The sequence below is a fragment of the Triticum dicoccoides genome, chromosome 6B (genome assembly GCF_002162155.2).
Source record: "Triticum dicoccoides isolate Atlit2015 ecotype Zavitan chromosome 6B, WEW_v2.0, whole genome shotgun sequence".
Classification (NCBI taxonomy): domain Eukaryota; kingdom Viridiplantae; phylum Streptophyta; class Magnoliopsida; order Poales; family Poaceae; genus Triticum; species Triticum dicoccoides.
This window is the reverse complement of record NC_041391.1, coordinates 413277891-413291276: the sequence shown is the minus strand read 5'-3', so window position 1 is coordinate 413291276 and position 13386 is coordinate 413277891. Positions and strand designations below refer to the sequence as shown.

The following is a 13386-nucleotide window of genomic DNA, read 5'->3' as shown; positions in this document are numbered from 1 at the left end:
TAGCAGTTTTCAAAGCAGCCCAAGTAGCGGGAATATGATATAATCTACAATGTTCAGACCACCATACACATGCAAAACTAGTGAAAGCACAAACAGCAGCAGCAACCCATCTCTCCTCAGGATATTATAAACATGTAAATCGTTGTTCAGTTTCTAACTCCCAAGTAAGATATATATCAGGAACATATCTACCCTTAAACGGTGGAATATTCAATTTCAGTTTAGTAATATGGACATCATCTCGTACCTGAGGTGGTGGTGCGGGCCTACCATTGCAAATATATACCTGAGGTCGACCTGCTGGTGGTGGTGCTGGTGGCTGCACGTAGTTCTGATTTTGATCAACCTCATCCTCATACTCGTCCGCATATTCATCATCCTCCGCATCAGCAGCAGGAGCCACAGAAGTATCAACAGCCGCACCAACAGTTTGGCTAGGCCGAAGAAGTACACGGCTCACTCGGCGGAGGGCTGTTTTGCGACCTGGAGGTAATTGTTGTTGTTGTTGTTGCAGAGGTGCGGCAGGTGCAGCCGGTGGTGGAAGACGCGCAAGCAGTTCATTAAATCTGTTATCGAGCTTTGTTTCGAACGTATTCTCAAGGCCAGTGATCTTCTCCATGACCTCTTCAAAATTGTTCAGCACATCTTGCACCTGTTCATTCATCATTTGCTGAAACTTATCATGAAGCTCCTTGTTCGATAAGTTCTCCCAGTCAATCTCGTCGGCTTGTGATCCTGACATAGTTAGCAACAATAGAAAGACATAAGAATATGGTTAGCAGCAAAAAACTTATCATGAATGTTTGACGCAAAACTAGTCAATGTGTACGTGCAATACATGTTAATTTAGAAGTATATTAAGTGCATGCGAATATTAAGTAGGATATTATTTAAGTGTTATTATATGATTAGCACTATTTGGCATAAAATTAACTGCATGCTAAACGTGTTGAGCGCTCGACATTGAAACATTGTAGATCGTTGGATTGACATGATTTGATGACTGAGATTAATTATATCTGCCCTTTTGGGTCTTTTTATATTGATATAAATATAGATATAGATGCGTCAAATAGGTTTTTCTCTGTTTTTCTCCTAGATAGAAGGTGAGTGGCGTTCCTTTGTTTGGGCCTACTATAAGAAGGTTTTTTTAATACGACCTACGGCCCAGTCCCAGAGGCCCAACGACAACAACCACAGTGCACCTTTCCCCAAGGCCCCGACTATGCAAGTCAAAGAAAATAATAAATAAACTAAAAAGAAAACACTTATATTAGTCCAGTCCCAGAGGCCCCAACGACAACAACCACAGCGCACCTTTCCCCTCGCCCAAACCCTAAAAAGGAAAAAAAACCTTTCCCCTCGGCCTAAAGGAAATCTCCAAACCCTAGCACGTCCCCCGCCGCCCCCCCGCCGCCCATGGCGCAGCTTGTCCGACCTCGCGACCGCTACAACCAACCAAAGCACCCCTCTCCCCTCTCCTCCCCTCCTCCGACGCTCGGAGGCGACCAGCAACCCACGTCCCTATTTCGTCGTCCCGACCTAATTCTTCTTCCCGACGGTCGACGAATCTCTATCTACGAAGATAGGCATGGAGTTCTCGTCACCGATGCCCTCCGCTGGTCGACACGACCCGTCGAAGATGTCTACATGGAAGTCCTCTACGATCTCCAGACGAGTCCGCGCGATCTTCCACCCCCCATCGCGGAGCCCGTCCGACGCCGCCACCGCGGCCGAGATGCCCATCAACCCCCTATCCGATGTATTCTTCCTGACAAGCGAATAATCCATGCCTACAATGATAGGCACGGGGTTCTCGTCACCGACGACATGGACGGGTCGACACGACGTGTCGAAGATCTCTTCAGGGAAGTCATCTCCGACCTGCCCCGCTATCGTCCACCGCCCCACATGGCGAAGCCCGCCCGACGCCACCACCTCGGCCGACGCCACCACCTCGGTGGCGATCCCCACAAACCCCTTCTTATCCTATGTCTTCTTCCTGATGACCGCATAATTCATGCCTACAATGATATGTATGGGTTTCTCGTCACCAAAGACATGAACGGGTTGACACGGCCCGTCCAAGATGTCTTCAGGGAAGTCCTCTAAGACCTCTGGACGAGGCCCCGCGATTCTCCACCGCCGTATGCGACTGTTTTTATTTTATTTTGTTTTTGCAGTGGTTATCATGTCTTGTCGTGTTTATTGAATCCTGAAACTTGCTTGATTAGGGTTGTTGATGCCACCGAGGAAGATCAGACTGCAGCCGAACAAACGGCCACTCCAAGCCCTGATCCCTCCGGATCGCAATTCATCGATGATCTGCTGAACAGAGCTTCTGTTGCCCAAAAGCTGAAGCTGGCTCAAAGGTATGCGCTTCATCCGACCCATTTTTGGTAAATTAGCTGCAAGTAACCCATAATTAGGCGCCAACGTATAAGAACTTACATTCTTGAGAAGATACCTGACTATAAAACTGTGCATTGATGGACACTCATGGGTTTCTAATAACAGTTTTGCTGGCTAGCTACCATCAATCAATCATCAACGCATTCAAATCTTAGTCATTTTGTCCATTGACATTTTGAGCCTGAGCCTATACTGCTGTGCGACCACACCATTGGCACACCACTGCACCTTGCACTGACCAAGGACAGAGAAACAAATTCAATTTGTTATTATGTGTCTGCACACCCTAATTACAACTTAGATACTACTCCCTCCGTCCCAAAGTATGGAGTGCCTTACTTTGCACGGTCTTTAATGCATGACTTTGACCACTAGTATGTACCACATTATTTGGATTTATAATTTATAATGTATATAAATTGTATTGCTGTATTTTTCTTGCAAAATTCTTTCATTTCATACATCTACATACTCCCTCCGTTCCTAAATATTTGTCTTTCTAGAGATTTCAACAAGTGACTACATACGGAGCAAAATGAGTGAATATATACTCTAAAATATGTCTATGTACATCCTTTTGTAGTAGTCCATTTGAAATCTCTAAAAAGACAAATATTTAGGAACGGAGGGAGTGATAATTTGTGGTCATATAATGAATTACAAATCACAGTCAAAGTTTTAAGTCAGTGACCAGCGAAAATAAAGCGCGCCTTGTATTTTTGGAGGGAGGGAGTACTAAATAGACTCAATGCCCAATTTGAACAAGTTAGCCCAACTTCCTTTACTCTATTGCTTGTGCCAGTTTTGAAACACTGATCAACAGAGTGGTATATAGACGAAGGGATCTAAGTTTGTCGTTTCATCTTTCTTTCTCTTGAAACCAGATTGTTTTTATTGCATTACAATCTGCCTCTTTTTTTTTCAGGCGTGAGGACAGAGAACCAACTGTCTTGGCCTCGAAGGAGCTTCTTGGCACTACAACACTGGAGGAGTCATCAATTACTAATGCTTCGTCTCTGCTGCAGCCTACACTGTATCTCTCTCTCTCTCTCTCTCTCTCTCTCTCTCTCTCGTCCGTGGGGAGAGGTGGTTGGTAGTATGTATTGTCCGTTTGTTCTAGTCGAGATGAAATTTCTTAAGGGTGTTTTGGTTCAGGAACCAACTGTCATGCTATGGAATGGTTCCTAATGGAACGGGTTGGTTCTGTTCCTGTATTTGGTATGAGCAAAAAAGTAAAATGGAATGGTTCCGTTCCTGTGTTTGGGTTGCAAGCACGGAATGAAAAATGAATTAACAAAAAATCGAAGTTTCGGTAGCTCTCTTTGTTTGTATTTTTTTTCAAGAAAAACAACATAACTGTATATTGACAAGCATGATACATGTATGACATCACATAGAACACAATTTTCAACAACATCATAAGGCAGCAATAAGGTAACAAGTTCATTTGCCACATCCAAAAGCAATCAGCCATACATGTCTTAATTCACATGCCAAACACCCAAAAGCAACCAAAGTGTGCTACAGCCATACACGTCAAGTTAGCATACTTGAGAGCCATACAACCATATTGAATTTAGAAGTTCTTCTTGACATACCTACTCACCCAAACAGACTTGTTGGTTTGGGAAAGTTTCATGAAGGTTCTTGTTGTCTTGGGATTGTCAACAGGATGAGCATAGTAGTGGGCAAGGTGCTCTTCATCAAAATCTGGCAATTGGGAGACTACATCCCAAAGGTCATCGGCTATAGCTTCATCATCTCCATTAGACTTACATGATCTTCAGCCACAAGTTTGAACCCATCCTTCAGAGTGATAACTAGGTCATCATCATCAACTTCCTTTACCTTAGCCTTCTTTTTTGATGGTCCTTTGGGGTTAGAATTCTCACCAATATATGGTGACGTGTTCAGCTCACCATTTTCCTCATCGTGGACATCAATAGAAAGGAGATCATTCCTGGACCTAAGCATTCATCCCCGTAGCCGTGGTTGTTCCAAAAATGGTTGCCATGGCATTCAAGAAGGGGCCATTAGATTTGTGGTTCTACAAAAAAGTGCAAGTGATTAGCATAATTTAGACATGAAATGGCATGATATTGCTCATAGCATTAGAAGCATACCATACAATGCCTTGCATAGTGTTCATCGCTGAGCCTAGCTGTGCAAGTATCTTCATCCCATAGAGCTCTACTTTAGATTCTTCAAATTGACTACCCTCCCCCAAATCTTCCTCCACTTCTTGAGATGGTTTCTGACTTGATCTCCGGTGACAACTAGCTTAAATTGCTTGTTCAAAACAGCAGCCCATTGTTTTATAAAGAGATCCAAGTTTGTTGTTGTTTCTTCTTTCTTTACTCTCTTGAAACCAGATTGATTTTCTGCATTACAATCTCCCTCTTTTTTTATTCAGGCGTGAGGACAAAGAACCAAATGTCTTGGCCTCAAAGGAGTTACTTGGCACTACAACACTGGAGTCAATCACTAACGCTTCCTCTCTGCTGCAGCCTACACCGTATGGATCTAATGTCCAATTTGAACCAGTTAGCCCAACTTTCATCACTCTCTTGCCAGTGTCAGTTTCGAAACACACTGGTCAGCAGAGCGGTATTTAGATGAAGATATAAGTTGCTTGTCGTTTCTCCTTGGGGAGAGGTGGTTGGTAGTATGTATTGTCTATTTGATCTTAATGGTATATTTCCTTCATGCCTATGTTGTAGTTGAAATCAAATTTCTTAAATGAATTCAATGCCCAATTTGAACTAGTTAGCCCAACTTTCATCACTCTCTTGCCAGTGCCAGTTTCGAAACACACTGGTCAACAGAGCGGTATTTAGATCAAGATAGCTAAGTTGCTTGTCGCTTCCTTCTTTCTTTACTCTTGAAACCAGATTGTTTTTTCTGCATTACAATCTCCCTCTTTCTTTTTCATTTAAGGCATGAGGACAGAGAACCAAATGTCCTGGCCTCGAAGGAGCTGCTTGACACTACAACACTGGAGTCAATCACTAACGCTTCCTGTCCGCTGCAGCCTACACCGTATGGCTCTCTCTCTCTCTCTCTCTCTCTCTCTCTCTCTCTCTCTCTCCTTGGGGAGAGATGGTTGGTAGTATGTATTATCCATTTGTTCTTATCTGTATATTTCCTTTATGCTTATGTTCTAGTCGAAATCAAATTTCTTAAATGAATTCAATGCCCAATTTGAACCAGTTAGCCCAACTTTCATTACTCTCTTGCTCGTGCCAGTTTGAAAACACACTGATCAACAGGGTGGTATTTAGATGAAGAGATCTAAGTTGATTGTCGTTTCTTCTTTCTTTACTCTTGTGAAACCAGATTGCAGCCAGATATGTTGTCATCCAAGGACGCTTCCTTCACATGGGCAGAGGAGGTGACTCCCTCGCTGACGCCACCCATTTTGGCCCGGAAACCTGCCGGATGGAATCATCAATTTTTCATCAGAGTAGATCTTGGGGGATTTTTCCACACGTATCCTGAGCTGGGTGGGCCGTTCCGGAGCTTGGAGGAAGCTAAGAAGGCTATACTCTGCCACCTTGATAAACTACGTGATCGAAAAATGTAAAGCTTCTTCTTAGCTCCCCCTAGTCTTTTCGAAAATAAGAAGCAATTACTAATAGACAGCTCTCTAATTAATCAAAACAGAAGCCAGCAGCAGGTGTATTCCTCCTCTGACTTGTCCAAGGTTTCTCACTCTTGCTCTCTTACAGGGTTAAAGTTCATTAATTAGCTTCCATTCATTGTTTCTCAGGTGCACAAACGATGGGCTTTCCAGTTCGGAGATTGCTATACGAGATGCTCTTCACTGGCCAGATGGCACGAGGAAGTATTCTTCGAGATCCAATCCGGATGAAGATCATATGGGGCTATTGGTTCAAGCTTTGTTGGACAAGTACAGTGAGGAGAATAATCTTTTGGGGGTTTGCTCACTCTCCCTCACTCCTGGGACTCACTTGCATCAGTTGCTAATTTACCTTTGTAGCTACTTTGTCGAATGCGCTCATGCCGCCTTGATTGTCTTGTACTGTACCAATTAATTGTTGATGCAATCTGATTTCAGGATGATGCATATAATGTTGAAGATGTCGTGAGCTTCCAAGAAGTTTATGAGGGCAAAGGTGGCTGGTACTACCATCTGAATTGTACTAGAAAGACTAAAGGTGGCGTCGACAATCTCTTCTTTGCTGAAGTCTTGAGAATGAATAGAGGACTACAATTCAAGCTCACCTGTCTCCATATGGTTAAACCTGCTGTTGATAACGGTACTAGTCTTGACTTTAGATTTCGGCAAGTTTTGTCCATACAGCTGTTTGGCTTATTCCCTTGCTTGAGGCTCACTGCATATACTCCTTCTGTAAAGTATTTCTTTACAGAGGGAGTACATTTTAATATCTCTAAGAGCTAGTTAAATGAAATATGAAGGTACATGCTATGGTTGTAAAAAAACCAATGTTAGTATGAAGCACCCCATTGACGCTGGTAAATAGAAAGGTGGCCACGATCCCTCGTGGCCACCACGGCTTTGCATGGTTCTTCCACCGGATTTGCCTGAGGGTTTTGATGCTAAGATGAAAGCTATGGAGGAAAGGATTAGATATCAATTCCAGGTATGTATTTTATCTCGTGCGTCGTTTGTTAGTTATGTCACTACTTGAGTGGTCTATGTGTTTAGGACTCTGATGTGTTGATATCGGATGCTGGAAGAACTGCTGCTGCTGATGGTTTGGACAAGAGCCAGCTGGGAAGAAGGGGCTTCCCAGCTGCTGATGCTAGAATGAACAAGGAAAGGACTGGATATGTATACGGGGTATGTTTTTATCTCGTGCACTTGGTACTGTGTTTGTATAACGTCACTCAAGTGGTTTATTTGTTTAGGACCGTGATGTGGCAAAATCGGATGCTGGAAGGCCTGCTGCTGGTTTGGAGGGAAAGTGGGGCACGTACGTTATACCGCCGATGCGTCTGAAGGTTTGAGAAGATGGACGGTATATCAGTTTGGAATTACTGTCCGATGGTCAAACAAAAAAGTGGTTATGGGACAGTTAAAAGTTTTATTTTGCATGTCTTTGAATCACATGGCTAGATCGTCGTTTTCTAGCATGTGTGGTACATCCAACATCCACATATGCAGGCGGGACGAATTGCAAGTTTTATTTTGCAAGACTAGCCTGACGTAAATCTAAGTTGTCACGTACAACTCCCAAACCATTCTTGTATAAGAAAGAAACCCTTAAATAAACGGCGACGCACATGCACCGAATAATCTGTACTTGCCACAGCTAGGCATCTCGCGGTGCCTGTGGTTTTATAAATTTGACAAATGTAAGTAGGCCGACCAGGTATTTTGATAATTAATTAATTAGGAAATACTTGTGTCGATCTAAGCTCCGTCCCTTCTTAGAGCAGTACAATAGAGCTGAGTCAGCGGGCTATAAGAAATAAATTAGTATATTTCTGCTTAATTGGAGGAGAGAGAAGGTAAGCGGGCTCTTTGTGAAGAGCCACATGCTCCTAGGTATTTTGTGAGAATGAAAAGTGAGCCGCATAATAAAAAAGTAGTACACTATTTTGCTGTACTATTATACATGTTGATTATAAGATAGGCTGTAGATGACATAGCATCGGCTTATAGCCATCAGCTGGCTATACTATTAACCATGCTCTTAGAGTAACTCCAACGTGCTGAAACGGCCAGTGCTTCGTCCTTTGGCTCGGTTAGGCGGACTTCGTCCTTTGGCTCGGTTAGGCGGACGTGCGTGACTTTCGATATGGGTTGGCAGGCATGCCCATCGTGAGGAATACCCCTTTTTGACTCGAATGGCCGAAATAAAATTAGAAAAATATAATTAAACATAAGTGGTTGGTGAACGCCGGTCAAAATTCATAAAGAAAATATCGTCCACCTTGCCGTTGTCGTCGCCGCATGTGAGGTCGATGAAGACGGAAGGCGGTGAACATGGCTTGATAGGCCGTTAGGGGCTGCCTTCTCTGATGTCTGCTGCGGCGGCGACATTATGGCGAGGCGGGAAATACGATCGAATGATTGATTCTGGTGTGTTGAAAGATATCGTGAGCACATAGTTAGAAATCATGTTTGTAGTTTTTTTTACGGGGGATAATGTTTGTAGTTGCTCAAGGCAAAATAAAGGTTGCACATAAAATGTATGCAGATACATAGGAAGTGGTTTGTATATTATAGACAGATTAGATGGCATGGTTATAATATACATCAGCACGGTGAGTAGAGCCTCCGAAGAATGCAGCAAGCCAAATGAATCACAACAAAACAATGGACAAGGGAGCATACATATGTAATACACAGACATAGATCACAGGCTCCATTTACCATATCGACATAGAGGGCCCAAGAGTGCATTAGATGATAGACCACTGTTAGCGTTCTAATATCGAGGGTACCCATACTTGCCTGTCTACGACCCAACGCGTGGCCCCATCGACGGCCCGGTACGGCCCAGCTACAAGACCCCAAGGGCAAGACCCTCGCGAGGGACCCGACCACGCGAGGCAAACGATACCAAGACCTCCCGAGGGGCAGCTTCCCGAGTCTGTCTCCCGAGGAGCGGAGATCTCTATGCAAGCCTCGCATCTCAAGAGGCGCACGATGACGTGAGCCGTGATGACCAAGACCAGGTGGGCGCCAGCTGGCACAGAGGATGACAGTTTCCTCTTTGGTGCTAAGGAGGCAAGAACGTACGGGGATTTTCAAGGAGTCCCCCAAAGGTTTCCATTCCAGTGCAACGCAACCAAGACCACGAGCTGGCCGGACGGATGTCATCGCCGAGCCCACCACTACGTCATGGCCAGAAGCTTTGCAGGCGAAAACCACCTTTCGTCAGGATAAGATGTACTCTTGTCCCCTTTCAAATTGGTCGATATGGAACCCCTTCCCGCCTAAGCTATGAGGGAAGAGGACCAAGGCCACTATAAATATAGGCTAGTCTCCACCGTGGAGAGGGTCGATTCATACTCACCCTCTGAGCCCTGACGAGCAGCTCACCTACTATACTAGTTCATCCTCATCCTCCTCGCGAGGCAATCCACCACAAAACAGGAGTAGGTTTTACACCGCAAGGTGGGCCGAACCTAGGTAAACTGCCGTATCCCCTCTTTTCCCCGCTCGCACGAACTCGACGAGGCCAAGCCATGAGGCGATGAGCTTGAGGCTGCAGCTAGGTTAGATCTTCGCACACGCCCGAGAGTTTGAACCTAGTTTGGGTCCGCGGAGCCCCGATTCCGACGTTTGGCGCGCCAAGTAGGGGCGTGTGGAAGCTCTTCCTTCCGCTTCATTTCGTCTTCACTTCGTCGCTCCCATGGTTGACGCCCGTCGAGTTCGCGCTGAGCGCCGGGCTGCTCGCGTCGCCCAGATGGCGCCCGTGGGCCGCGGTGTTCCACGCCGTTCTGCTTCTCCCGCTGCCATCGTCCTCGCTGCTCGTGAGCAGCAGGACTCTTCGATGTTGCCTTCTGTGCAGTGTGATGGCCACACCGCCACTCCTTCCCTCACTCCCGCCACGGCGTCGTCCTCCCACGCTCGTTGCGGGCTTGCAAACGCGCAGGCTGCGCTGCTCATGGCGCATGAGCTGCTGTGCTACCACCCCACCAACGAGGGCTACGACACATGGATGGGCCGCATCGCCGAGCTCTTCAACGCCGCCAGCGAGGCCTCGGCGCCATCCCACTTGCTCCGCCTCCCCGCCCTCCCGTGAGGGCGACGTGGCTCATGGCGCACCTCCTCCTCCTCCTCTATGCAGTGCAGACGCCGAGCCCAGGTGCGACGCGGGTCCGCGTGACCCACTGCGCAGGGCGCCAACGCCGGCGCGGGATGAGGCCAGCTGCCAGGTGGTGCAGTAGCCGCAATACGACGCGCGTGCGCTCCCCGCACCGCCACGCCATCACCAAGACCGGGCAGCTCTGGGGCTGCAGCGCATGGGCGTCAGGGTCATGCTCCCCTCGCGCGGGCCGCACCTATGAGTGCGGCGGGCTGCCGCGCTTTCACTCATGAGCTGCGCCCCGTCGTTTGGCCCGACAAGTTCAAGCCAGACCTGCTCCCGTGCTATGATGGCTCTGGAGATGTTCAATCTGGCGGACAGGTGCACCAGGGCCGAGGAGGGCCGCCTTTCCCTCCTTAAGCGCCCCGATGTCGATCTCGAAAACAAGAACGTCAAGGCTAAGGAAGCGAAGCGCAAGGGCCCCATCGTGCTGGCAGCAGAGCCTGAGTTGAAGCGCGGCCGTGACCGCGACGACCCAACAAAGGATAACCACCCATTCTGCGTCTTCCACAATGTTCACACCCACAACACCAACGACTGCCAGGAGCTCAGGGCACACCGGGACTAGCGCCTAGGCCGCCGCCACGAGCACGGCGACCGTGGCTTCGGCCGTGGAGGAGGCCGCGACGGAGGCCACCGGGACAACCACAACCCTCGTCAGGACTGGCGCGACCTGTTGGGAAATGTAGCATGCAATTTCAAAAAAATTTCCTACGCTCATGCAAGATATATCTAGGAGATGCATAGCAACGAGAGGGGGAGAGTGTGTCCACATACCCTCATAGACCAAAAGCAGAAGCATTTGACAACGCGGTTGATGTAGTCGAACTTCTCGTTCCGACCAATCAAGTACCGAAGGTACGACACCTCCGAGTTCTGCACACATTCAGATCGATGACGTCCCTCAAACTCTTGATCCAACAAAGTGTCGATGGAGAGTTCCGTTAGCACAACGGCATGGTGACGGTGATGGTGAAGTGATCTGCGGAGGGCTTCGCCTAAGCACTACGAAGATATGACCGAAGGCGTAAACTGTGGAGAGGGGCGCCGCACACGACTAATAATTGTTGGTGTTGTGCTAGGGGCGCCCCCTCATATATATAGGTGGGAGGGGGAGGGGAGGCAGCCTGGCGCACCACATAGGTGGCCGGTCGGCCCTAGGGCTCCTGCCGTGCCGCCCCCTGCCATGTTTGGACAAGAGGGAAAGGAAGGAGGGGGGAGGGGAAGGGAGTAGGAGTCCTACTTCACACTTTCCTTCTCCTCCTCTACTTTCCTTTCCTCCCCATATGGCTGGCCCTATAGGTGGTGCACCAGCCCCTTGTGGGCTGGTGTGTTCCCTCACTTGGACCATTAAGCCCATATCTTTGCCGGGGGTGCCCGGAACCCCTTCCGTTGACCTGATATGTACCCGATACTCTTCGAAACACTTCCGGTGTCCGAATACCATCGTCCTATATATCAATCTTTACCTCTCGACCATTTCAAGACTCCTCATCATGTCCGTGGTATCATCCGGGACTCCGAACAACATTCGGTCTCCAAACCACATAACTCATATAATACTAAATCGTCATCAAACGTTACGCGTGCGAACCCTATGGGTTCGAGAACTATGTAGACATGACCGAGACACCTCTCCGGTCAATCACCAGTAGCGAAACCTGGATGCTCATATTGGCTCCTACATATTTTACGAAGATCTTTATCGGTCGAGCCATAATGACAACATACGTTATTCCCTTTGTCATCGGTATGTTACTTGCCCGAGATTCGATCGTCGGTATCTTCATACCTAGTTCAATCTCGTTACCGGCAAGTCTCTTTACTCGTTCTGTAATACATCATCCTGCAACTAACTCATTAGTCATATTGCTGGCAAGGCTTCTTATGGTGTGCATTACCGAGAGGGCCCAAAGATACCTCTCTGATATTCGGAGTGAAAAATCCTAATCTCGATCTATGCCAACCCAACAAACACCTTCAGAGATACCTATAGAGCATCTTTATAGTTGCCCATTTATGTTGTGACGTTTGATAGCACATAAGGCATTCCTCTGGTATCCAGGAGTTGCATAATCTCATAGTCGAAGGAATATTTATTTGACATGAAGAAAGCAATATTAATAAAACTAAACGATCAATATGCTATGCTAACGGATGGGTCTTGTCCATCACATCATTCTCCTAATGATGTGATCCCGTTCATGAAATGACAACACATGTCTATGGTTAGGAAACTTAACCATCTTTGATTAACGAGCTAGTCTAGTAGAGGCTTACAAGGGACACGGTGTTTTGTCTATGTATCCACACATGTATCGAGTTTCCGATTAATACAATTCTAGCATGAATAATAAACATTTATCATGATATAAGGAAATATAAAATAACTACTGTATTATTGCCTCTAGGGCCTATTTCCTTCAGTCTCCCACTTGCACTACAGACAATAATCTAGTTCACATGGCCATGTGATTTAACACCAATAGTTCACATCTTTATGTGATTAACACCCATAGTTCACATCGCCATGTGACCAATACCCAAAGAGTTTACTATAGTAAATAATCTAGTTCACATCGCTATGTGATTAACACCCAAGAGTACTAAGGTGTGATCATGTTTTGCTTGTGAGAGAGGTTTAGTCAACGGGTCTGCCACATTCAGATCCATATGTATTTTGCAAATTTCTATGTCTACAATGCTCTGCATGGAGATACTCTAGCTAATTGCTCCCACTTTCAATATGTATCTAGATTGAGACTCAGAGTCATCCGGATCAGTGTCAAAGCTTGCATCGACGTAACCCTTTATGACAAACTCTTTGTCACCTCCATAATCGAGAAACATTTCCTTAGTCCTCTAAGGATATTTGACCTTTGTCCAGTGATCTACTCCTGGATCACTATTGTATCCCCTTGCCAAACTCATAGCAAGGCACATAGCAGGTCTGGTACACAGCATGGCATACTTTATAGAACCTATGGATGAGGCATAGGGAATGACTTTCATTCTCTTTCTATCTTCTACCGTGGTCGGGCTTTGAGTCTTACTCAACTTCACACTTTACAATACAGGCTAGAACTCCTTCTTTGACTGATCCATTTTGAACTCCTTCTAAATCTTGTCAAGGTATGTGCTTCGTGAAAGTCCTATTAAGCGTCTCGAT

The 13386-nt window shown here is 46.5% G+C and overlaps 1 protein-coding gene across 1 annotated transcript; it reads left to right on the top strand.

Moving 5' to 3' along the window:
• Positions 1-2142: 2142 nt before the first annotated feature.
• LOC119322511 lies at positions 2143-7665 on the top strand. The gene is made up of 11 exons (XM_037595998.1): positions 2143-2147; positions 2235-2372; positions 3338-3445; positions 4826-4927; positions 5350-5451; positions 5749-5991; positions 6182-6350; positions 6491-6692; positions 6853-7037; positions 7103-7237; positions 7306-7665. Exons 6-9 carry the CDS (start codon positions 5762-5764, stop codon positions 6915-6917), a joined length of 666 nt encoding a protein of 221 aa, XP_037451895.1. The 5' UTR covers positions 2143-2147; positions 2235-2372; positions 3338-3445; positions 4826-4927; positions 5350-5451; positions 5749-5761; the 3' UTR covers positions 6918-7037; positions 7103-7237; positions 7306-7665.
• Positions 7666-13386: the final 5721 nt, after the last annotated feature.